Genomic DNA, 27384 nt, shown 5'->3' with positions numbered 1-27384 from the left:
GCTATCACCTCGTCAATTTTGGAGAGTTCTGCCCAGTTTTCCAAACTGGAAGAACAGGGCAGGCAATATTGACCCAGAAAGCCCTTCCAAAAACCAGGCTGTCAGGTCAAAACCAGACAGGTGGTAACCCTATGGTTGACTGTCCTCAACCTGCTATAAGCCTGCAGCCTCCAAATCCCACAATTCCATGAACATATGATGTCAATAAGGAAAGGAACATCACAGTGCAATGCATTGTGGGTTATGCAGTTCATGCTGCTGTGTGTAAGCTGTAGAGAAGTTGTTACAATTTGTAACATCAGTTTTTTAGTTCCTCATCCCTTGTCAGGATTTCAAATGATGCAAAAGTACTGTTTTGCAGCTGGATTTCGGCATATAAAAAAGGTATGTATTCATACTTTTTGAAGGGACAGATTACAGTGATAGGTGTATTAGGAGTTTCTGTGTTGTGTGGGGCTCCTTAACAAACTTGGTTTGGAAGCTAGTATTTCCCTTTAAAACTCCAGACTGTAGCAGCAGCTTCCAATACAGATGTAACCTTACCTATTGATTTGATCATTTCCAGTGACCCCAAAAGTTAGCTTTTTTAGAGTAGCCCATGGCACACTGAGTGTGTGCAGTGTCACTGGCTTTTCCTCTCCTTTAAAGGGATGTTTAGGCAAGCTTTCACAGCTACATCATAGGTGGCAAATTGGTGTTGCCACTCTATTTAATATAAACTACTCTCAAGCATATTGTTTCATAGAACCCCCCCCCCCCAAAAAAAAAGCAAAGCTGTCAAGCATCAACTGACACAATCAGCTCTGCCTTTTATAAGCACTACATCTACCTGTGGACACACAGAGCAAATTTCAATGCAAAAACACTTGAGTATGCATTTGTGCACCAAAATCCACTCCATAGTCTGTACACAGACAAACGCAGCTTCTATAAATACAGCGGGCTGAGGAGCTGTTTCATGGCCGGACTTATAGGCAGGCTAAAAGCCAGCTTTGTGTGACATTATCCTTAAGTGTCCTTTCCTCAGGTATACAACTTACTCCATGGCATTAAGGGATATGGTCCAGTTCAGGTATTTTTGTGATTTTATTTCCTGTTATCATTTATAGTATAGACTGGTAGATCATTACCCTAAAGAAACAAGGTTTGATGGCGTCTCTGTTACATTATTTGATCAATTAAGTAGACTTATGTTTCTTCTTCTTGCTCGTGATTTTCTTGAACCCATAGGATTAATAGACTACTTAGAATATAGAAGATATCCTGCCTTGTCAGAATTTGTAGACTGTGCCCATTATATTGTCCTCCAAATAACCTTCACTCAGCAGGCTGCCAGATTTTTGCCATGGGGGGTATGCAGGCTGGGAATCTGATACAGAATACAAACAACCATTCAGTAATGGCAACACACTGCTGATTCTGCTGTTTTAAGATTCCTTATCTGCAAGATGTCTTTGAGGCTACGAATTGTTCTGAGATATTAATCTTTTTCAGTTTGTGTTTTCTGAAGAACGCAAAGGAGGATCCCAAAGTGCTTACTTTCTTTGAACTGCAGCTTCACTTCACAAAGGCTTTTTCTAGTAAAATGGCAATAGCGGAGGAAAAAGTGGAAATGTCGGTGGATATAGAAACGGCCGCCATTTTGATTTGAGTAACAACATGATCCCCCTTTTCCATTTTTAGTCACAGGCCGATAAAGTATTTAAGTTCATTTCATTTAATAATAAATATTAAAAAGTAATATGTAAATCTTTTCTGTTAGAAGATAAAGTAGGGAGTTTATATCATAAATAGTAAATATTTAAAACCTACCATAAGGAATATGGCTTTGATGTGCCTAATAACCTTAAATTCACTAGAAACATGAGTATGGCAATAACTGTATGTTTATAAAATCAAGTGCAGTAATTTTTAAAGTGGACATCAACTGTTTCTGTTTATGCTGGATATGGAAAGTTTGCCCAAATGTAGGTATGACTCCTTGATAATCAGGGCAGTCTACATCATATTGATAGGGTCATGCATATCCAGAATAGCAGACAGGTATTTGGGAGCTAGGATAGGCACTATGAGAAGCCTTGGTTGGAAACAGTAGTAGTATGGAAACAACTGCACCAAACTACTGTAGTGTACCATGACACAATTGTAAAAGTACTTTTAGGCCACAGGGCAATTTTAGTGCTGCACTGAAACTCACCCCTTTAACTTGCATGCAAGGCAATAGCAGTGTTTTCTTTAGCATTTTGGTGCTACGTTTAGAGGCTACATAAAAAAGCAGCACTAAGAGTGACCTATGTGCCATCAGAAAGTGAGAACAGTTAGTGACTATAGTAAGGGTAATGCTAATGGTGGTAAAAATCTTTTCTATTGTGACACTTCTCAATACCCGTCCTTGCAGACAGACATTATTTTTGCAGACACAACATTGCTGAATAATTCTCATTCACATTTAAATTCTCTACCTGTTCAGGGCCTTAAGATGCCCAGCGGCTTAGCATAACAGTAAATATGCTTTCAAATTGTTCAGCGTTGAGAAATAAATCGGAAATGAAAGAACCCAGGTGCATAAACAGCGGTACAGAAAGCTAAAACCCTTTAGTAAGGGCATTGCAAATGATTTACTTGGGGCTGTGTGAGCAGATTTTCATTCATCTGAGCAAGAGAAGAAGCTGCTGCTGTGTGTGATCATCTCATCTTGGTTTAATGCTCACAGTTGGTAGGGGGTTATTTGTGCAGATTCAGTCCATTGGCATTTACTGTGTGACATTCCCATTTTGCAGTGGTGTATCTTTGCTTACTATGCTGTTTGCTTGATGCGTGGCTTGCTCTTGTCAAGGCTGGTTATTGAAGAAGGTGCTCGAGTTGCAGTTGAAGCCCATCTTTGCTAAATGGATGCACAGAGCATGGCTGGCTGACGTAGCAGGGAAGGGTTAAGCTGAATAAGCAATACAAGATGTTCTTACACTGGAACAGAAGGGCTAATTCCATAGAAAGCGGCGTCTCACGTCTTTGCTTTTGTGCAAACAGAATTAATATAATTATATTGTGTTTTATTTTTCTTAAAAAAGTCCAGCAAATTGTAGAGGCTTATGCAATGCCAATTAAATAAGTAGCTAAGTTTGGGACAGTGGTCCGGTTAGGGGAAAGCAGTACCAGCCCATAGAAAAACTACCTAAGCCCTGCACCAGCATCTCCTTACCTTAGATCTTTGTTCCTTAGTGTTAGGGCAATTCACAGTAGTGTAGATCTTACCAGGTTTACTCTATTGCAGTTGCATGAACAGGGATTTTCTGAAGGGATACCTGGGATGCCAGTAGGAAAGATAAGTAAAATGGTGACATGGCACTTTTACAGGCTGGTGCAGGGGAAAAAAATCTATTTCACCAAATATTTTGGCACCCCAAGTAAAATATTCTTTAAATGTCCTTTAAAGGAGAACTGAAGCTTAACAAATAATTAGCCTAGACACATTACCATACATTTGGAGATTCCAAATTTGGATTTGGAGATTCCAATGTGCCATCCCAAGACCACCATATTCCTTTACAAGTAACAATCTGTGCATCCAAAGATGCTGTGGGCTGCTGTCAGTTACCTGAGAATAGAGACTGACAATATACAGTATATACAATACAAAACTCAAGGTGCAATGCATAAAATTGTTAATACAAGACTGATTAGTAATCAATTCAAATTCACATTGGATGACCACATGTAAACCAGCAAATTCTGCATCAGAATTGGTTAATAATCACTGTTTGTACCCATGTATTGTAGTGTGCTGTACAATATGTTGGCATTTTATAAATATGTGATAATAATAACAACAATCCTTTAGCTTATGTGTTGGGGGGCTCTCCAAACCCAAAGCAATGCCAATTTACATTTTAACATAAAAGAAAGTGTTACGTATATCAACACTTGATGACTTCACCACCTTTACCAGCTTGGCCAGTAATAGTGATGTTTCATGCCAATTATATTGATAGGGCTGAAAGATAAAAACAAAACATAGGAAAAAGTATTTTTTCAGAAAAGGTGGCGATTTTACTAGTTTGTGAGTAGATTTTGCCAGTTTCAGTCTCAGTGGCCCCCTGTAAGGGAGTGTGCAGAAACTTGAAGACGGGATAAGTGCTACTTGCCAGGCTGTTTATCTTAAAAAATGCAAATTTTCTTTAATGCAATCATATAGCAAATGTGATTTAAATAAGAGCAACTATCGATTTCAAGCCACTTGTCTGAAGGTGAACATCTCCTTTAATTACAAGAGGGTGGGTTTATTATTGCATCTGCTGTCTGCAAAGTAGCCAGACTGTGTCATATTGATGTCCTTGAATAGGTGGGCCTTTGGGGAGCATTTGAAAGTCTGCAGAGCTGGAAACTGTCAGATAGGACAAGGCAAATATTTTAGCAGCAAAGAAGATGCGTGCATTGGAGGGAATTATGGGTATATCTGAAAAGAACAGAATTTTGGGAATGTGTTTAGAGATTTTAATTAATTTACTTTAAACAACAGAGACATATAATATAAAAAATAACAAATAAATCTTTGTTCCAACACAAAGTAAAGCTATTACTAAAATGTACCATATTTATCCTTAGATTCTCATAATTGTAAATACTATACTTATCTACATTTAGTGTTATGAGAATTGAGCATGAGAGTGAGACCCATTATGCAGGTCTCACTTTCCTGTTGAAGTCAATAAAGCATTTAATCAGAAAAGCCACTCAGGCCAAGAATAAACCTTGCACAGCTATTACAGGGCCAGGTGTTTCTACCACTGATGAAATTGTATTTACTTCTTAGAGAGCTTTGATGGAGTTTTGCCTTCGAGCCTGCCCTGGCTTCTATGTACTTTCTAGAAATCTGCAAGGCAACTGAGTGATGTATGAAGCCTTTAGCTGACTATTGGCACAGCTGACACAGTAAGAGTGTTCTTAGCTTGTGAATTTCTAACTTATCCACAAATGGCCTTTGTTTTAAAATTAAATTCTGATATGGACTTAGTATGAAAGAAAAACAATTTGCATAAGGTAGACAGTCTTAAATGTACAGGCTTTTACTATAGGCATTAATGGAAATGTAAAAGCAGGGGATTGTCTCATGTTTAAAGGGGCAGTATACACCCTTTTCACAAAGAGTTCAATGAAAAGGGCTTGTACCTAACAAAGGTTTTGCTTATTGTTTTAATCACAAAAATCTATAGTTCTTGTTATTTATTGAGCTAAACTGGGCAAACAGGGAAAGTAAGGCTACTCCATGTTTAGTCCTTGTGATGTAGTAAGTTAGATTACCAGCTCACAGATAACCTTTCTTCATTATGAATTTCTGTACATATGTATACCTTACTGGCATCCAGTACCTAGTCTGAAATGAAGGCTATGTTTCTGCATAACATGCTTGTTGAAATAAGTAGGCAAAGGTGGTTGATGACAGGAATAAGTTTACTCTTTACAGCCCTATATATATATATACCTTTATATTAGTTGCATGGTGGTTTCATGAATAAAACAATTGGGTCATAACTTAAAATCTCTATATCTGTATATGTGAAAGGAAATGATAGTCACCGCATTTACATGCAGTTTTAGTCACAGTGGTGACCTCTGATTATACATGAATTAAAAAAAGAAGATAACATTATTGAAGTGGCGGGTAGATATGTATTTTCTAGTTGAGAGCTGAACTTCCTGTTAAAAAAACAAAGCTGAGATCCTAAAGTTACTCTGCTAAAGCTCTTGTAACTTTGTCTGTGTGGGGCTTTTTAGCCTCTTTGCAAGTGTACTGCCTGAGGCAACCTTCTTACCACACCTCATGTTAGAAACACCCTGGAAGAAAACTGCTGGGACTACACAGAGGCACTTGCCTTGGGCATGTTGTTAGCCCTCTGGATTTTTAGATATATATATTTTTTTACTTCTTTTTATGACTTCTGTAAGCACTGCCCTCTCAGATTACTAAAATACCTTTTTACTTTTTTGGGGTTAAAAGATATACTTTATTTAAGCACAACATCCTCCCATGTACGTATAAAAGTGGGAAGAACTTGGTACCCGTGCCACTAATGCCTGCACTTTAATGCCTGTTTTTTTTCTAATGGAAGTGGTTGAATAGTTTTCTAATGCATTGGGTATTGTACCTATATATTAGGTATTTTATTCTAATGTATTAAAGTATTATAGCTGCTAATTGTGCAGCTTCTGTCAAAAGGTCAATTTTATCTACCCTGACAAGTTAACCTTTCTAATAATGTTTGTAGCATCAGTTACATCTTGACCTCTTGTATAGGAGCATATTAATTGAATGTATTCTTTATATTTAACTCTTGTATATAAAGTATTGATATGTATTATACTGTAGGGATAGATAGATACAGCTTTACGTTTTTAGATTTGTATGTATGAAGTTAATGCTGTTGTGCTAGTACTTTTTTTTCATTAGTCACATTGATCTGCATTTTTGTCCGGTTTTTGCCTACATATAGCTTGGTAGTAGGATGTTCCTCTGTAAAACTCCATGTCTTGATGCAGTTTCCAAGTTTTTAAAATGTGAAATGGCTGATATTTTTAACCAGATCATAGGAAGTATTTTTCCTTCATGTTAGGTATTTCCTGGTAAGGGAGTCAGCAGAGTACAGTGATAAATGGGGCCACTGTAGTAAACCAGAATTAATTTGCTAGCATGACTGAAACAGCGACTGTTCGATTTTTGCCTCAAACTGATTGAATTGATCACAGTTAAATGAAGGCATGGAAAAAGGGAAAAAGAGTAGTTTAATTAATGCACCTCAAACCACCATGAGCCTCATTGATCAATTTGTTCATCTCTACTTTTCAGTGTAAACAAAAAAAATTACAACCACCTAGGGGAATTTATCACTTAGTAGACATCTAAGAATATGTACCACCAAGTTTTTTTCACTGGGTTTAGTGAACCACCTTGTATAAGTAAAATTAGGTTAGTTCTGGTATCCAACATCACTTACTTTTAGTAGACTGGAAAAACTGACTAGTTCAATAGCAGTAGGCAAATGTACTGTTAATGTCCTATTGGGAAAGCCTGGCTCGAGAGGCTTAGTATAAACAAAGCCCTTTAATTTACACTTTGCGAGGAAAGACAAGTCATACACAGTAAGACATTCAGTCTCTGACAAGACATCTGAGATTTGTAAAGTTGTTTGTTTGGCACTTGCACTAAGTGCCACAAGAGGTTTTCGTGATATTGCTGCCTTTTGAGGCAGATAGCACACCGTCAAGTGCAGCCGTTCCTTGTGAGAACCCAAGGCTGTAAAGATCTGTCACTTCCATCTGTCAACTGGAAAGCATAGCAGGATTTGGCAAATTCTGAATTAGACACTCAAATCAAGACAAAATAAAAGCACTTACCAAAAACATTAAAAAAGGCAAACTATTTTAGGTCTAGAACAAAATATGTCTGATAATTAAAATATTAATTTGTGTTGCTGTGATTTTTTTGGTTATTTGTTGTTATTTGTTTTTGGTTTATACTTTTTATATAAATATCTCATGTACAATTAGAAATGCTATATAGCAGCGATCCCCAACCAGTGACTCAGGGGCAACATGTTGCTCACCGACCCCTTGGATGTTGCTCTCAGTGGCCTCAAAGCAGGTGCTCATTTTTGAATTCCTGGCTTGAAATCCATTTTGGTTGCATAAAAAGCAGGTGTACTTGCAAACAAAGTGTTCTGTAGGCTGCCAGTCCACATAGGGTCTACCAAATAGCCAATTATTTGGCACCCCAGGGGACTTTTGTCATGGTTGTGTCGCTCCCCCAAATTTTTTACATAGTGGCTCGTGGGTAAAAAAAAAAGTGGGGGTCCCCTGCTATAGCAATTTATGTGGTCCAAGTTTAAAGTATATGATAATTTACCTGTTGGATCTAAACTTATGACTTATGGCTGTGATTGCTTACTTGTTTGCGTGGTAGCAGGGATATGGACCTTGGATGCAAAATTTGTTGTAGTTTAATTAGGTTATTCCTATAAGGTATTGGACATTAGTAGAAAGTAGAAAGCTGGTAGCCCAAGTTGACTTCTGTTCAATAACTCGTTGTTCTCTTATTTGTCAGTAAATATGAAGGCTGTCTTGAATTAAATGCCAGAGAGGGCTAGAGTCATATGTCTCTAGCATGGGGGATGCTGCTTTTGTGAGGGCATAAAGAGAACTGAAAAGGGCTCTAATAAATAAATGAAAAACTTATGAAAAAAAAAAATCTATGAATTTAGGAGCAGTACTCTTAATGGTAGATGCCTGACATATGATTCTGGTGTATGCAGTTTTAGAACAACTGTAGCCCTTTCATGCTAATTTAATTCTGTTTTTAATTTAGCTGTCTTCTCTTCATCCTTTAGCTGTTCTGCTGAGAGACCCTGAATCTCACAGCTAGTCCCTCTGCGTACCATAGATTTGTAAGACATCGCTCATTCATGGTTGATTTTGAGACAGATAAAGCTGTGGTTGTGGTTCACTGCTGTGTGACTGACATTTTGTCTTGTAAGTAATAGAGCCTGAGTTACAGAGCTGTGGTTTACTAGTTAGTGCCTCAAGCTTCCTTTGGCTTTAAGACTTTGATTGATGGTGTAATGACTTTATCGAATCTTTATGCTATTAGTTAATGATGCACACTCATCCAAACAAGTTGCACTGTACTAAATCTGTGATCATTTTCAGTGGCTTGGTTTAGGCATGGTCCTCAGATTGTGGCCTTTGATCTGCTTCTGAATTTCCCCTGACAGCTACAGGTTGGTCAATCCAAACATTTTATTGCCAACAGATAAGTCACAATAGTGCAAGCTAGAACACTAAATTTATTCTGCAGAATGCTTTATCATAGCTAATAATCAGCCATTGAAGCTCCCATTTTATCTTGGTCTCAGTAACTTCCGTGCTTCAACTCTGGCTGCTGCTTTCTCAGATTACAGCAGAAAGGGAGGGGGAAAGTGCAGAGATGGGAGGGGGAGAGAGGAGCAAACTTAGCAGACTCGTACCATGCTCTGAAGGATTTTCCTAAAAGCAGGAAGTCTGACACAGAAGATCATGTATACAGAATAATAGGAAAGAAATGTGTTTTTTCTTTTTACTGAGGACTGAGAGCAGCAGTTCTGTGTTTATGGCTGTATTTACATAGACCTTTCCTTTAAAATTAGGTATGTTTTGTTCTGGACTAGGAAATGTGCAGAGCCTTTCATATACTGAACATAGGAATCTTAAAAAATAGTTTTATTATTTTTTTCTTTTTTATAATACTTTAAACTATTAAAATAAAATAAATTCACTTGTCTGCATACTGTTTCATATGCAAAACCCATAATGCAGTGTTAAACACGCTTTTATTTAACATCTAATGGTTCACATTCATACGGTCCACGGTCATACTATGTAATTTTTTTGGGGGGGACAACTAATTTTGGTATACGTACTCTTCGCCGCTATTTCCAGTAGGCCCAGGGCTGAACTAGCGGTAGGCAGCAGAGGCGATCATTATAAGTTTTGGGGGGCGCACATGCCTCGGGTGCTGAAACTCCTCGGCTTTGACATGGCCCCACTGAGCTTTTACGTACCCACAAATATATCTAGGGAACTTACCCTTTCATATAGAAGTTAAAAGATTTCCACAGAAAACATTTTCACGTGATTACTCAAGTTGTCTGATTTGCAACACATGGTTCCCATAATCCACAGTCAAACCATATCTTTGTCAACCGTAGGAAGTGCAATTTCCGTGGCTGACAAAACACCATATTATAGCCATAATGCTCTACATGAGAAGCTGTATTGGCAGATACAATAGATAGTTTAAGGATATGAATGGAAACCTTTTTAGTAAGTTAGCTTATACTATGTTACTTATATTAACACCTGCTCCAGATATCCACGAGGCCCTTAAAGTAGCCATATTTGTTGTGTTCTTGGCATCTTACATGTATGTAATTTTCTTGTGATTTTGGCTGTATATCCAAAAATGTAAGCATCATTTTTGATGTACAGATTCTCCCAGCCACATGCTCATATCATTAGCTGACTCCTGCTCCCCTCTTTCTGTAATGATTAAGCAGAGATTGCGATGGAAGCACAGTATGTCACACAATTATTTTGCATGCTATTTCAGATTCTGGATTTTTCTCCGCTGACATGTGTCGTCTGTTTATAAATGTTTTGTGTCTGGTTTCGTATGCTGTGAAAATCCTAAACGGCGCTTGTCTCTCTGATATCAGCAGTCGCCTGTTATGTGGTTGCAGAAGCTAATTACTGGGTGACTGTTTCTGACAGCGCTAATCCAAACTGCATTTTCTTTTTAATTGTTGAGGCAACCAGAAGAGATTGTATTATTATCCTGAACGTGTAATGAAAAGACTGGAGAAGTAGGACAAATGACTTTGTGATATTTAGAATCTTGGATATTTGTTTACCAGAAATTCTATCTGAATGAATATACTATGCTGAGAATGGGTTAGTTGGAATGGATGTGCCGCCACGAGAATGGCTTTGTATAAATCAATGTTCGTCCATGACTATGAATTAATATACATTGCTGCAATCGTAATACACAACATGAGAGGGTACAGTCCTGTATATATACTATATGCTCTAAGCTATCTCCGAAAAGGGACCATGAAACATAAATATGCAATATGGCAGCTTCTACTAATCATGACAGTGTTGCTGTATAGATAACTTTCATCAGGACTGTTCAGTTGGAGGCTCACAGTCCAAATGGGACTCTTAAAGGGGTATATTATCATGCTGTGTAAAAACTGGAGTAAAACATCACCAGTGATGTTGCTCATAGCAGCCAATCGGATGCTTTCCTTTGGTTTTCTAACTGTTGAAATCGAATTGCTTATTGGTTGACCTGGGCAACATCACCGGTAATGCTTCACTCCAATTTTTACACAGCATAATAAATTTACCCCTTATTATTATTTGTATCATGCTGTGTAAAAAGTGGAGTAAAACATTACCAGTGATGTTGCTCGTAGCGGCCAATCAGATGCTTTGCTTTGGTTTTCTAACTGTTGAAATCTATTTGCTGATTGGTTGCCCTGGGCAATATCACTGGTAATGCTTCACTCCACTTTTTAAACAGCATAATAAATATACGCCTAAAGTCTTCAAGGCCTTCGTCATGGCTAAGATCTCCACAGACCTCCTTATACACATATATAATCTGATAATTTGTACATGTAAACTGTAAAAATGTAAACTGTATATATAGAAAGAGAGCAAGAAAGAAAGTACAAAATGTTTATTGTAATCAAACAAGCCTGACAAGGGTTGTTGTAAATAGTAAATAGATATGCTATTATTAAATGCAATGTATTCAATGCCATAGCGGAACCTATTATTGAGTGCTGTAAAAAGCTCAGGGTCCCCATGATTGAAAGACACAGTCCTTTAAAGTATACTGTATGACCAACTTGAAAGGGGTTTATTCACCTTTTCGACATAGACATTGATATTTTTTTTATTTATTTTTTTTTTTAAAAATTGTGTGTTCAGGGGTCAGTGACCCATTTTAAAGCTGGAAAGATGCAGAGGAGGAAGGCAAATAATACAAGGATGAAAAAAATAAATAATAAAGACCAGTTGCAAAATTAAGTTGCTAGGAATAGGACATTCTATAACATACTAAAATTAATGTAAAGGTGAACGACATTTTAAATGGATTTTTTAATCCAAATTTTTTCTTTGTTTTTTGTTATTTTTGCTTGAAAAACTGCATAAAAGTAATTTCTATTAAAGGAGAAGGAAAGGTAAAAACTAAGTAAGTTTTATCAGAAAGGTCTATGTAAATACAGCCATAAGCACTCACAGAAAAGCTGCACTGAGTCCTCTATCAAAAGACACACTGGATTTCTTGTCTCCTTTTTTGTAAACATGTTGTTCAGGTGTCTGACTTCCTCTCTCAGAAAAATCCTTCATTCCAGTGGCCAGAGTCTGCACAGTTCTCTCCTCTCTCCCCTCTCCTGCTCCCTCCTCCCATAAGAATTCATAAAACTCACTCCCCCCTCTCTTAGGAATGTGTGATCTGAGCTAGACTGCAAACAAGAAACTATTTAAAATGTCAGCTGCTGTCTTAAGCAAACGGAAAAAGCTTCTAGGGCTGTTTACTCAGGTATGGTAATGCTTTCTGCAGAATAGATATAGTGTTCTAGGTGGTACTAATGTGGCGAATCTATTGGCAGTAAAATGCCAAAATTATTTTCCTTCTCCTTTAATAATCCTTACAACCCTTACATTTTATAGCTTGCATCCAGTAAAACCATTGATAAATATGTGCCCAAATATACAGTATATTCCTCCATCAGTAGTTAAAAGATGTGTTGATGTTTTTTACTGGCATCTAGGACAATATAAAAGAGCAGTTTGGAGTGAGATGTGTTTTTACATTTTCATGGACCGCCTCAGTGATTTCTCATATCCATCTGTTAGACAGCAGAAGGTGCATTACCCTTTAACGCACAACTAAAGCCCAGTTATATGATTTTACGGGCTCTTTAAAAGTGGTTCAGCTGTACATTCCACCTGTAACAAAATATTCCCGACTGAGCATGGCTGTTGCAGAAGGGATTGGTGTACTCAGAAGAGTGCTGCACTCTATGGCATACAGCCTGAACTTGCAGTGAAAATGTCTGGGAAAAGATTTTTTTCCCTAAAACACCATTCATCTTTCTTGCAGAGAGATTGTGTCTGTGCTGTGCTTGCTAGCAACTATACTGATATTTTTCCATACTACTTTCTCTCATTACTTTGCATATTTAATATTTCATGATTCTAGTGATCTGTTTATGTTTGAGGCTTTTGGCAGGAGGTGCAGTCGACTAAATAGCGCCTTTGCTACCAAATGTTGTGCTCTTTGGAGCTCCATCTGTGCATTAGATCTTCTGAAGACACGCTGCATCTAGGCCCAGCTGAAGAATTTATTTTCCTTTCCCTCCTCTAGATGAATCCAAACTTCACTCATAGCATTCCACTTTGTTCTCTTGCTCTGTCTCTTCCTTCCCACATTACTGTCAAATGATTTCCACCAAACAGTAACAACATGACAAATATTGTGAAATACAGAGGTGTTCTGAGAAATGTATCAAAGGATATATTTCACACGTCAGGATGTGTGGCACGTCGGTAAAATGGTTTTGTGCTTTCTTTCTCTCTCTTATTACCTCTGGGTTTTATACCAGAGCAATGGAAAGCAAAGGGTAGGTGTGTTTGTTTTAAATCATCCCATTACAGTGAGTTAACCTCCGCTCCCTAAATGAAGATTGTATAAACCTGAGATTTCTTTTGATGCGGTTGCTTAGTAACAGGCAGCGGGTATCCATAAGACAATGAATAGACTGTCACTGATAGGGGTATTAGGAAAAGAATGGTTTGGACACACTAAACTGTACATTATGGTTTTTATTTTGTGTAATGATCAGACAGTGTTGCTTATACCATTATTAAAGCTCCGCTTATATCAGTATTGTCTAGACTGGCACTTTATACTTGTGAAGGTAAAATGTTCTCTCCAATTGTAAACTATGGGGAAAGTTTGCTATATTTTCAAAATAAATCTCAACAGTTTTATTTATTTGCTCTCCAGGAAAAAGACAGAGATGTGTGACAAAACATTCTCTAGCATTCAAAACACCTGCAGAAAAAAACATTTTCAATAACTGTTTTGGCTATAGGTTATAATGGTTTTCCCAACGACAGACCTTCCTAATGCTTTGGAATTAAAAAGTGGAAAAATGAAAAACTTAAAAATGCTTTAGTTTTAATTGTCACACAACTCAACAAATAAACACATTTTTTTCACTCAGCTCAACTATTTATGCATTGGAATACTTTAATTACATTTGTGCTTAAATATGAATTGGAAAACTATTAGGTCTCATCAATGGTACCTCTTCCATGAGGCCACCTGTGCCTTAAAGTGTAATGTGATCCAAGCTTTCCCCAACCCCACTGACACCTTTGGCTTTCCATCTTTAGGGTCACTTGCATCTAGCTGCACTACACAAGGAGGCTGTATGAGGTGTTACCAGACCCAGGGACTTGTTAGATTTCTCCATGAACAATGGAGTTATGGAAGGGAAAAAAGTGTCCAATAACCTGGTCCTCTTGCTTGCCGCTTCCTTTATGAGGAACACATCAATAGTAAGACAGGTACTTGGGTACTATCTAGGTGAAAATCTACAAATATAAAACGTAGTCCCAAGATCACCAATTGTCCTGATTAAGGGCAAAATTATGTATTATTTTCTTCCAAAGTTCTCTGATGATATATGCATACCCACAAATCATATATATTGTATATACAGTAGTATATATTGACATAGTATTTAGCTGTGTAGAAGAAAACCCCTCCAATAAAGTTCGATAAAAACATACACACGCTAACAAACACGACTCAGAACTAAACTGGGTCCCACAGCACAGTCATTTTAGGACACACCTAATTTTTTTTTAAAAAAAAACATTTTTATGTACAAATTTCAAACCTGTATCAGTCAGTGGTGCACTGGACCCTTTATACCTCCTAGGCCCCCTGCAGTCTTAGGGTCTGCTTCTTCTACAGGTAGGGTCTGTGCTTTAGTCTCGCACTCTCATTTTGTTACATGCCTAAATCTTCACATGCACTCCTACGTATAGTTAATAGTGTTAGAGAAGAGAAACGTAAGGCTACTGCTGTGCGCTTCCTTGCGTGGAACATTGTATAGTTTTCTATGGCAGAATTAAGGAGCTTCATAAATCTAACACATCCCTTAGTACACTGACATTGTCCATGTATATGTTTATCCTTTATTAGAATGTTTCATGGCATTGTAGCACAGATACAACACTACTTGCTATCTGTAGAGTTTGATTTGTGTTGAATGCCTCAGATTTAGTCTTTTCACTGGGACTTTTGTAACAGAATTCTTTTTTCTTCATCTAAATAAAAGAATACAATGAAATGCAGATCAGGGTTATTCTGTGCTGCTCTGTTTTTTGACGGGGTATATTATTTCTAAAGACACTTTGAATAGGGATGACTTGTTAATGATCACTAGTCAGTAATTGCCTTGTTTTAAGGTGACATTCAGACCCAAATTATGGTGAACTGTGATAAGAAAATGTTCACAATGTCAGGGATTTATTTCATGGTCCTGTTCATTCCTGTATAATAGCAGGTACAAAGAATATTCCCTGCTTCCCAGCTAACCAGCCAAAAAAAGGCAGAGTAACAAGAAAATGTTATTTTAACTAATCCACTTCTGGAAGTAGGCCCATTCTTGCTGTGTCTCCAACACTTACACTATTTCGATGTAGAAAAAGCTGATTTCCACCATCTCCTTGGAGTCCACAGAGTGAGCGTAATCCATTATCTAGTGAGAGATGAATTAATCCATAAATTAAAACACAAATTCCTCCCTCTGCCTGGAATTAAAAGCTCTCCGTGTGTTATTGGTTTCTGAAAGTATTATTTAAACGATTTTAAATTCAAATGTCTCAAGGCCCTTAATAGAGTAATATATTTTTCAATACTGATTTTTTGCAGATTGTAGTAAATGTTCTATTAAAATGGATAACTACCCTCAACTTGTACATCATTCAGACGACTCCCCCACCCAGCAATTCAGTGTCATTCAGAAGTTCAAGTTAAGAAGAGCTTACACAGGGCACAACAAACTTGCCTTATGGCAAGGAGTAAGGTTAGGGCTGCCTTGCACCCACCAGCCCTGCGCCCAGCACCTTGTACCCTGATTTTTTTGTCCAGTTTTGGGGTTCAGAGTACAGCCAGACCCTAAATGCAAGTGTTCTGTAAACACTACTTAGCTTTTGCGCCTCTTTGCGCATTTCCATCTGGAGTATAGGTAAATTACCTCTTAACTTTTGTGTTTGCATAGTTTAGGGGCAGATTTATTAAAATGTGAGATTAGAGCTCACCACAGAAAGATTTAGCAGCATCCTGTTTATTCCTATGGGATTTTTAGGAGCATATTTATATGGTGAACTCTATCTTTGATCATTGATAAATACACTTCTAAAAGTCCCATAGAAATGAATGGAAAGTGGATGAATTTTTCTGTGATGAGTTCTAATTTCACATTTTGATAAATCCGCCCCATAGAGTTATGAAGTAGTTTCAGGGGGCAACCGAGAGCCCTAGGCAACCCAGCCAGCCACCTCTCCCCTGTGCCCCCCCTTCCCCTGCATGCACAGTGACATTGTGGGGGGGATGCCATGCAATGACGGTGGGGAGCAAGGGACCGTGGACCAGGGAGGAGACATACTTGCCTGGTGCCCCCCAGCATTGTACTCTTGCCTGTTCTGGCCCTGAGTTGTTCACTTTTCCTCCCTTTTATCACAGAAAACCAATTTTGCTGTGTTTTATAGCGTCTAGCTATAATAATAACTCTATATTCTGAACGCATTGTTCTGATATCCTATCAGAAAAACACGGATTGAACCCAGGGGTGTATTTAGGTCCAATGCTGCCCTAGGCACTGGACCTAAATAAGCCCTTACATTGTGCGTGTGACGTCACTTCAGCAGAACCTGCGACCCCTTAATAAAAAAGAAAATATAGGCACCTGAGGGCCGCCCCCCAAAAAGTGCCCCCCTAGACATAGGCCCTCTGGTGCCTTATTATAAATATACCCTGATTGAACCACTCCAGAATTTTTGGCTAAAATGGCTTGTTAGAAAAGTAATAGAAGCTTTTAAAAATTTCAGGGATGGAAAAGGGTCATTTTAAAATCCGATTATCCAGGTTAGATGAGCGGTGATATTTTGTATCATTTTATCACAAACTCGTTTAAATACTTTGTCTCTGTCTGTCTGTCCAGTTTTGTTTTTTTTTTTAACTTTCATTCTTCCTCCCCACCCACCCACACTCTGTAATATGACCAGTGGCAGATTGTTTGACCTAATACAAAGGTAGTGTTCAGTTATCTGCTCAGCCAAATGTCCTATATTTTTAAAGTTCACAAGAAAGAGAAGCTAAATATATAATGCACATTTTCTTTGCTCTTGCCTTTGGTATTGTTATGTGACATTTGAATGGAATTCATTTGCATCTCATTTTGCTTGTCTTCACTCAATAGGTTGAATGTAAGAAAGCACAACCTAAGGAAGTCATGTTTCCTCCTGGTACAAGAGGACGAGCAAGGGGCCTTCCCTACACCATGGATGCATTCATGCTAGGGATGGGAATGCTGGGTAAGTGTGCTTGTTTTATCAACAGTACTAAGCCTTGTTTTCAGGAAAAAGTTTAGCATAATGGCTTTAAGGAATTACCAGCAACTCTGATATCCTAGTACTTGTGTTCCTACTATGGAGGCATTGGGGCATTTGTAAGCTTTCTTTGCTCCCACGCATAAAGGTAAAACAGTCTAGCTGTAATTTAATTTACCGGTATATACTTTACATTCTAATAGATATAATAGAGGGTACATTATCCATTGTAGTTTTAGCTTCTAATATATCATAAGGCAAATAATACATGAAAACAGTGATAAAAAAAAAGTTTGTGTTTTAGCCAGGTGTGTTGAAACTGTAATAAAGCAAAAACAAATCTGTTCTTTTATATCCTAGCCCTTTTTATTCCCATCAGCTTAGAAGCTGTGGGTGACTTAATTGCTCACTTAGCTCTCTTTATTTTTCTCTCTTGAAAAAGGTTTTCATTGCAGAAATTGCAGTCACAGGTTGTTTCTCACTTTAGTTGAATGATCAAAAACACGAACAATACATATAAGCCAATAACTACTGTTATGTTCTGTAAAAAAAAATCCATCTCTCCTCCCTGTAGCCCAGTGTTATCTGACACTCTGACATATCTGAATTTCAGTGGTCTGTACACATAAGCATATCAGTTATGGTGGGATGGTAGGAACTTAAGGATCCTAAAGGCTGAATAAGCTGAAATACTGTTCATATTTGTACTACAACTGCTCCTTGCAACCTAAGTGGCTAATACATCTGGCTATCCATGTTATGCACAGGAATTTGTAACCTACTGGTTGGGACCCAAAAATGGAGCCCTATGCCTTATACAGTGATATTTCCTCCTAAATCAGAAAATAGTCAGTAAAATGAGGTATATAGAACAGTTGTAACCTAACTGTTTAAATGTTGATCCTCTTTAAAAAAAATAAGGAAAGAAAAGGTTAAGAACGACTGGTTTAGCGTGTGAGACTGCAAAACACCAATGAGGCATTTTCTTCTTTCCTAGCTGGTGGTGGAAGGCTTGTACCCAGGCAAGCTCTAAAATCTCACTGCCTTACTGTTGTTTTTCTATCTGACGTTCAGTTTTCTCTTACTATGCTGGTAATCGGCCTCTACACTGTATAGCAGGAATTGTCTACATTTTTCAGGTCACATAAACGTCATCAGGAGTCACGTTGCCTTTCGAGACAAGTTAATGAACGTTAATCATGTAGAAACCAGTGCACCAAATCCATGATTCTGCTGAATCCAAGCACTATTTGCAGGATTCTGATTCAGCTGAATCCAAAGTGTCCTGTCGAACAGAATCTAAACCCTTTTGTGATAGGACAACTGAAGGTGATAATTTTTTTGTTCACAGACAAATTTGAATATGCAAATTGGGGTTAGCACTGAGCATTTTGGAGAGATAAGCGCCTGTCACTTGACTGCACTGCCTGCTTGCAGGCGAATCCCATTTAGAGTGAGTGGAATGTTTTGTTCCCTCCCCATGGAGCTAGACAATGCTCACAACTGCCTTGTGTGCCATTACCCTAAAGCTTAGCTAAAAATAGGTAACAATATCTAACTGCAGACAAGATAGAGACAAAACTAAATTTAAACAGCTACTCTTTTCTAGAACTACACACTTGTACAGGTATGGGACCCGTTATCCAGAATGCTCAGGACCTGGGGTATTCTGGATAAGGGGTCTTTACGTAATTTGGATCTCCTACTTTAAGTCTGCTAAAAAAAATTTTACAGTAATTAAATCCAATAGGATTGTTTTGGCTCCAGTAAGGATTAATTATATCTTAGCTGGGATCAAATACAAGGTACTGTTTTATTATCACAGAGAAAAAAGAAACACATTTTTAAAAATATGAATTATTTGATTAAAATGGAGTCTATTGGAGATAACCTTTCTGTAATTTGGAACTTTCTAGATAAAGGGTTTCTGGATAAGGGCTTCCAATACCTATTTGTCCAATGTGGTTGTACCAATATACACTGACACTGATATAGACAAAGGTTGCCCTCAATCATACAAACACAAGAAACAGGGCCCCTAAATGAAGTGCACAATATATCAGATTTTAAAATCTGTATTGAATAAATAGTGTTTTTAAAAATGCTTAGTGACATTTGCCTTATCTGAACACTGATCTGGTTAAGGAAATAACACTATTTCGGTCTGTTTCTTGTATTCTTCCTAAAACTGTTGCATTGCATAGTTCACACCTGTTCTTGTATCCTGAAGACACTTGGTTAAACCAAGGACCCTGGAGAATATTTTTTTTGACTGCTCATAGACTTACTTGCCTGCTAATTTGCCTTATTGTAGTATATACTGTGGCACCAGGCATTTCGATAACGTCCTCTTGTAGTAATGTTAAAAATGACTTGCTATTGGCAAGAAGTCGTGGACCTTTTGGAAGTCTAGTTTAAAGGACTGTTAAGATGATAGTTGGGGTAATATTTGCTATCCTAGATTCGTGGAACTATTACTAAATGTCTGGTACAGCAGTGTTTCTATATATCTGAAACATCATGAGCCAACTGGGGCCCAGTCCAAATGTTTAATTTCAGAGAGGGACAAGTCAGTGAAAATCAGTGATAATCAGTGATATACATGCTGATACACATGTGATATACATATACAGGCTGACAAAATATCATTACTGTTAGGAAGGGTAATGATACACAGATTATTTTGCCACCCATGTTAACAAAATTGTACAAATTGTAGCCAAATATTGCTTCTAGCTGCTATGTAGCCTTTAAACTAATAAACTACTTTCATGTGTATGTTAATTGTTTGCTGGGAGACTTTATTTTAGTTGCATCACATACTCAATGTCAATAGGCAGTGTAGGACTCACGTACAATGAGGGGCCTTGACGTGGCACGTGAGCTTACATATTTTGGCCAAAGTGGTAAAGGTATGGGATCCCTTATCTGGAAGCCCGTTATCCAGAAAGCTCCGAATTACGGAATGCCTGTCTCCCATAGACTCCTTTAGACAGGGCATAATACACAACTTTATTATACTATAAGGTAAAAACACACACAAATAATGAAAATAAATCACTATGCTTTTAATATTTTCTCCTAGTATTTCCCAATAAAAAAACAAGCTGTTCTAGTTTTTTAAATAGGATATCAATTGGGCATTGCATTTTCCATTTACTTGTCTGGTCTGACGGTGAAGGCCATTTTTAGGCTTCAAAGCTGAAAGCTGTCAAATTGTACGCTTATTTACAATTGAATTTTGTTAAATGTTTGAAAAAAATACTTGCAAAAGAAATAAAATATATCAAAATATGCACTGGAGAATGAGTACCCAAAACAGCATGCTGAAATGAAATCACGGTTTTCTATGTGATTGAGAGAACAATGCTTTTCTGACTTATGAAATTGATCTCAAGAGATTGTCTTTATGGCTGTCATCTTGGCAGTGAAGGAATGTTGCCACTTCTTTTTTTTTTGTTTCCCATAATTAAAAAAGTGACTGGTTGTCAGCCACTTAACTGCCTTTACAAAACACAGACAGAAACGAATCCTCTGCCATTAAATCCCAGAAGGACAAAACTGTTCTGTTCACAGTGGGTTCTATGGCTGTGCACTCTTTGCTCATACTTCTTCTATAATAGCTTTGTGTAAAGCTGGCACCTGCTGGAGGGTGTCTATATAAATGGATTAAAGATAAAAGTGATGACCTCTGTGGGAGTATGCATTGGTTAGATGTGTCAAGTTTGTGTCACTGTCAGCCTGTTGGATTTTGTCACTTCCCTTGCTGTCAGGAATAGTATACGCCAAAACATTCTATGAAATTCTGTTTTAGGAAGGGCAAACATATTTGCGCATAGCATGCTTTTTGTGTAATAATGACCTCCCTGTTTTGACTTTACAAAATGACTTTTTCCTTCGTAGTGTTAATGAGTTGAAAAATGCCCAGAATGGACAGAACAATAGAGAGAACTTCTTTGTAGAGCCCAGGTTCATAGCCTCAGCCTGCTTCAAAGGGAGCACACAAGTATATTACACAGTTAATGTAACTAATGGATGGATGGAAATGGCTAAACAGGTGCTGTGACACTGAAAACTTTCATCTTCAGTTGCAGTTTTTTTAAAAATACATAGAGGTTAAATAATGTGATCTCTGGGTTTTACCTGCCAGGTATGTCATCTGGCCAGAGTGTAGCACTGGAAAACAAGCAGGTCCGGACTAGGATTTAAAATAGACCCTGACATTTTGAGTACACAAAGGCCCAGACAGCCCCCCACAGACCCAATAAATAGTGACTGTCTATGGCATCTTACAGTAGCCCCTTTGGCATTTGCCACAATCCACAGATTGCCAGTCTGGGCCTGGAACACAGTGAACTTGGTCTCAAAAGGAAATCTGTGCTACCTGTGAGCAACAACTCTCCCAAAAATACCTTCACATTGGTGTCATTGGGAATCTCCGGCACTAAAACCTATGGATTGTGTCATTTCCAGAAATTGCCGCCTTCTGCATTTTCTGGTAATTTTATATTTTAGCACTGGAAAAGTGGTGTTACTGTAAAGGAAGCAGACCCTGCTGGGACAGAGGGCCCCTTGAGCCACTCTCTGTCCCTAAAAATTCACGTGGCTGCTGTGAGCTTTTTGCTACGGGATGTGCACCAGCGGGAGGGGGTCTGAGTAGCACTATGTCATTACACTTCTGCAAAGGAGATTCCCATTGATACCAGTGCAAAGTTGTTAGGAGGAGGTTTGTTGTCATTGGAGATTCCACCCAGACATCCCCTGTGGGCCTTGTGGCAGAACTCCCATAACTACTATGATGTAGGAATTACAGAGTATAGTCTGGCAATTTCTGAAGTGCTAAAGATTGCTTTTCTTTTCTGTGGTGTATTGTTTATGTACAAATAGATTTGTATAGGTCATTAAATGGGAACGCCATCCAAATACAACTTAAGGTTTTTGAAAGAAAACATAATTTCAAGCAACTTACCATATACATCAGTTAAAAAAATGCAGCTTTTTTATGATTTTTAATGTAATAATATGGTTTGAAAAAAAATGGTAACTATCTTCAGCCTGCCTTAAGCCTGAATCCTCAAATCCTACAATTCCCTGCACATGTGAGGTCAGTAAGGAAAGGCACATCACAGTGCAATGTATTGTGGTTTATGTAGTTCCTGCATGCTGTCTGTAAGCTGTGGAGAAGTTGTTACAACTTATAACATCATCATTTATTTATATAGCACCAGCAAATTATGCAGCGCTTTACAATAAATTTAAACAAACAGGGATTTTTAAAGGTATACAGAGTAACAGTAGGATCAGAGGGATTATTTTTTCAAATGATGCAGAAAGACAAGAACTGTTTTGCAGCTGGATTTCAGCATATAAAAATGGTATTTATTCATACTTTTTGAAGGAACAGGTTACATATTAGGGGTTTCTACATGGTATATGCCATCATTTTATCAAATTACACCACTCAGTCAACCTACAAATATTTATACTGTCCTCAGGACAGGATTTGGGCCCTTCTGAATAACTTGTTGCTCTTTCAGATTCATTATTTTTTTCTCCTTATCAGTAATCCCTGCGCCAAACTAGGATAGGAAATCTCAGCCTGTCCACAGTTTGTATGCCAACAAAAAATCCTTCAACTTGCTGCTATTTCACTTTCAAGAATGGCCTTAAAGATTTTCTTCCTTTTAAATGATTAACATTTCCTCCTGGGATATCCAAATTTGCATTTAAATGGATGTCTTAAATAGACTGTTTTACTCTTATTCACCAAAATAGAATGATGAAGGATGCAGTATGTTCATTCAGACTAAAAATGATCCTTTCTCCTGGAGAGAAATTGAGTCACACATTTATTCTCATCTCCTAATGTCGCTTTGACAGTTCTGCAGAGGTTATATGAAATAGCTTTTTGGGTGCTTTATATGGGGAGGAGGAATTTTATAATGATATAGGTCTCTTAAATCTATTACAAATATAGATGACTTAGGTGGAAGCCCTAGCATCACAACATGACAAATAAAGCAACACATTTACATATTTATATCCCATTCCCACGCATTTATGATTTCATAAATTAATTTGTTTCTGAATGTTTGTCCGTTTTTGGAAAGGAGTTGCTTTCTAATAATCAGGCTCAGAAACTCTCGGCTTTACAATTATCCTTTGCTACAGCTTTAATGTTGTTTAATGGGATATATATACATCAAACATGACTTTTAATCGAAAGTTATAAAAACCAAAATCCTTATTTGCTGTTGTTTTAGTTTAAACAACAGGTATATATCATTCATGAATCACACAGATCATAATCCTTTTATTATTGACTCCAGTGGTGAGCGGATGTGGGTTTAATTACATGCTCCGAGGAAGTCTGGATTGTTAAAAAAGGCCAAGCATTCTAATAATAATTTGGTTTAATACATTTTGGCGGGTGTTTAAGCTGCCTATAATAAATTACTGCCTCCCAGCTGTTGGATTAGTACATTTACAATGATCCTTTTTATTTGTAATAGTTTTTTTTTTCCATTTGTTTTTCAACCTGAGAACTGAAGGGACCAGCGTTCGCAGGCACTGCATGAATTGGGTTTAATCTGAAGGAAGGAGAGGTGAGCAGGGTCAGTTTCACACTTTTGAGCTCACTTGCCTGTGGAGTTTCATCTATCACTTGTGTGCTGCTGGTCCATGACCTTAGCCTTTATTCCTCACGCCTCTCACATTGGCCCATCATGTGGCAGTCACAGCACTGCTTATTCATGTTTAAACTCATTTGTTTCAGAAATGGGACTTGTTTTATACCAAAAAATTTTAACAGGTTCTGGTTAATGTTTTAAAATCACATAAGGATAGTATTCCCTAACATTGTAGGCACATTCTTTTTTTTTTTTTACTGTACAAAATAATGGCGAGGGACAGTGGGAGAGTGGAGTGGACACGGCACTGCTTATCTCAGATCTACATAATATCTGGCCCACTTCAATTAGATTAGGTGTGGCCTCAGTAACTGCAAGTTACAATGCCGCACGGGAAACATTTATTGAAACTGACAATCCAATTTCATTTGAGTCGGAGGGAGTCAGATTCGATAAATACATTTTCTTTATCAGCGTTTGTTTGGGGGACAGCTTTGGTATCGGATATTACTGCAACTCTATAATCAATGACCTATATGAATTGCAGCCAATTAAAGGTGAAGACTTTTCCTGCCGTTGACTGAGGAATTACAACCAGTACAAGACATTCTTGTAGATGACTGTATTGAAGCCATTCATTCACAGGGAGGGACATTAGTATACTTCTTTTACTGGTGTGTTCCCAACTCCTCTCATGAAGCACAAGAGAAAAGGGACATCCCCCCATTTTGTCATTTTTACAGTATCAAGGGCTTAGGAATCCCTTTAACCACCTACCCCACTGTCACATTGGGGCTACGGGGCAGATGTATTAAATTAAAGCTCACCACAGTAATTCACCCTCTCTGTATGCATTTCTATGGTTTAGAAGTGTATTTATTTGTGGGTGAAAGTAAGAGTTCACCACTTGATAAAGCGCTTCTAGAAATAAATAGCATATGGGTGAATTTCATTGTGGTAAGCTCTGATTTCACACTTTATCTGCTCCAAAAAAAGTAAGGCTGTAGGCAAACTTTAGGCTACTGCGACACCTTGCGTATGGCGTATATTTTCGGCAAGCAGTAAATATTTTCTCATTCAATCATTTTTTTTAAACAAAAAGCACGACAAAAATATTCCCTTTCCAAAGGGAAAAATAAAAACACTTGCAATCTAGATTTAGGTTTGATGTTCAGCAGGCAGCACTGCACCGCAGTCTTTTCTGGGATGTATGTTAGTCGTATAATAAAGCAAAATAATAATTGTGAAACTAGTTTAGTATCCCCCTCTGAATGTGTTATTGGAAGTAAGAGGCTACATTTTCTTCCCTGCAATGCACTGATTCTGCAACCAAAAAAGAAATGTTACCTAGAAACTATATTTGGAGCCATGAGAGCCGTCTCAGGTGGATAGCTAGCTGGTTACTGCATCTGTCTATTTTAGGACAATGAAGCTGTTGCCACCACTGAACTGTGTTGTCATAGTTCTCTTTCACTTGCTGTCAGTGTTTGGAATTAAAGCAAGGTAAATAAACGAGAGTCCCAGCTGCCACCCATCAGGGAGCCGCAGCGTTAAAGATCAGCTGCTGAGAGTGCACACCATTCCTTTGCAAAGGAACAATAATGCAACTGAAAATTAAAAAAAAAAACTATCATAGACTTGCCTCTATACATTACAATCCCCAGTCTTTAATGCAGGTGTGGGTCATGATTTCACTTCTGTGTATTGGGCTAGATTCAGTTTTGTGAGAAAAAGTTATTTCAGCCACATTTTCTTAACATACAGAATTTGGCTTTTTGCGTAAAAAGTTATAAATAAGTTATTTCTGGCTATATATCTATTAGGCTAATGCCAGACGAGGCGTAGGGATATTTTCGGCAAACGCTTGCCGAAAATTCTGCCCTACGCCTCCTACTTGTGCCTGCCCGCGAATGAATGAGATATGTTCGGGTGCAGGTACATGTAGCGGAAATACGCATAAAAACGCAAGAGTTTGAAAGTGTCGCGTTTTTATGCGTACTTCAGCTACATGTGCTTGCACCCAAGCGTATCTCATTCATTCGAGTGCAGGCACATGTAGGAGGCTTTTTCGTTTGCCGAACATATCCTCCCTACACCTCATCTGGCATTAGCCTTACTTGCAACTTAGAGGTTTGGATTCAGTTTATGCTCAATGAAATTGTGTTCACTTAAAAGGGTTGTTCAGCTTTACAGAAACTTTTGGTATGATGTAGAGAATGCTATTTTGATACAATTTGAAATTGATCTTACTTTTCTATTATTTTTTTAGGGACCCATAGGGTTAAGCTCCCTATGGCTTTAAACCCTACCTCTTCACATCTTTACTGTTATTGGGCAAAGCCCTCTGTACTCAGGTTTCAGTTGTGTAACTGTTCCCTCTAGGTTTAGTCAGGTTGTACACGCCCCCTTCAGACTGATATAGTGTCTATCAGGAGGGTGTGACTTCCTCTTTGGCTGAAGTCTGCCTTCCAAGCAACACTTCATTGAGCCTGGGAGCAGACAGTAGGCCCCAGAAGCCATTTTGCCCCAAAGTGATAACATCCACTTTGGAGAAGTTGGGGACAGGGCCCTGTGAATGAGGGATTAGCCAGCACAGCAGATTTGTTTAATAGCACTTTCCAGGAAAGTGATACAGTCAGCTCTAGCTAGAAAGGGCAGCCTAAAGCCCCACCAAAGGACTGATTAGATCCAGGAGTATTTCTCCTATCCGGCAATGTTGCCTCAGTGTAGGGCCACAGAGTTAGAGATAGTAACAGGCAGGATAACCCCTGATCCCTACTCACCCAGAGGACTCATCCACCTAAAGAAGTAGATATCTACCCAGACTACCTCCCAAGGGGTACTTGGCTGAAAGGTGTGTTTCCCTGCCCAGACTTTAACAAGAGGTGGGATAAAACGGTGCATACCCTCACTTCAGCTTCAGAGTGTATTTTCATTTTACCATCTACACTGCTTGTGTCTGTAAGTATGATAATCCTGCGTAACATCTATGTCTTGGACCAATAAATCTGTATTATAGTTCACCATAAGAACCTCTCTGGTGTCCATTTATACCATCTGCACTACACAGCTTCAGCAAGTTGTAGTTCAACTACACTCTCAGCTCCTATCCAGTCTTCTTCCATTTAGCGAAGGCCCATCCTAAGAAAGAGGGTTGCATGTAACACATGCTCTACATCAATCTCTAGCCTGGTATTAACCATATCCTAGCCAAAATAGTGTTAGTTATTTAGCTTTTTATTCAGCAGTGATTTGAAAGAGAGACAGGAATATGAATAGAGGATAAATAAAAAGACAAGTAGTAAAAAGGAACAATAGCAATGTAGCCTCAACGAACAATGTTTTTGGGTTTTGTTTTTTGTTTCTGGGGTCAGTGACCCCCATTCGAAAGCTGGAAAGAGTCAAAAGAAAAAGACAAATAATTAAAAAACTATACAAAATTAAAAAATGAAGACCAATTGAAAAGTTGCTAAGACTAAGTCATTCTATAGCATACTTAAAGTTAACATGAAGGTGAATACAT

The 27384-nt window shown here is 38.1% G+C and overlaps 1 protein-coding gene across 9 annotated transcripts in view; it reads left to right on the top strand.

Annotated features, from left to right (window-relative positions):
• msi2 (musashi RNA binding protein 2) overlaps positions 1-27384 on the top strand; it is a 433137-nt gene that overhangs the window by 308014 nt on the left and 97739 nt on the right. For all 9 annotated transcript variants that reach the window (XM_004911719.4, XM_004911720.4, XM_004911722.4 and 6 more), the window contains one exon: positions 17103-17217. In XM_004911719.4, coding sequence (XP_004911776.1) covers positions 17103-17217 — 115 coding nt within the window. The remainder of the gene's footprint in view (positions 1-17102; positions 17218-27384) is intronic.

Source organism: Xenopus tropicalis, chromosome 2 (genome assembly GCF_000004195.4).
Source record: "Xenopus tropicalis strain Nigerian chromosome 2, UCB_Xtro_10.0, whole genome shotgun sequence".
NCBI classification, from domain to species: Eukaryota; Metazoa; Chordata; class Amphibia; order Anura; family Pipidae; genus Xenopus; species Xenopus tropicalis.
This window is presented reverse-complemented; position numbering and strand designations above follow the sequence as displayed.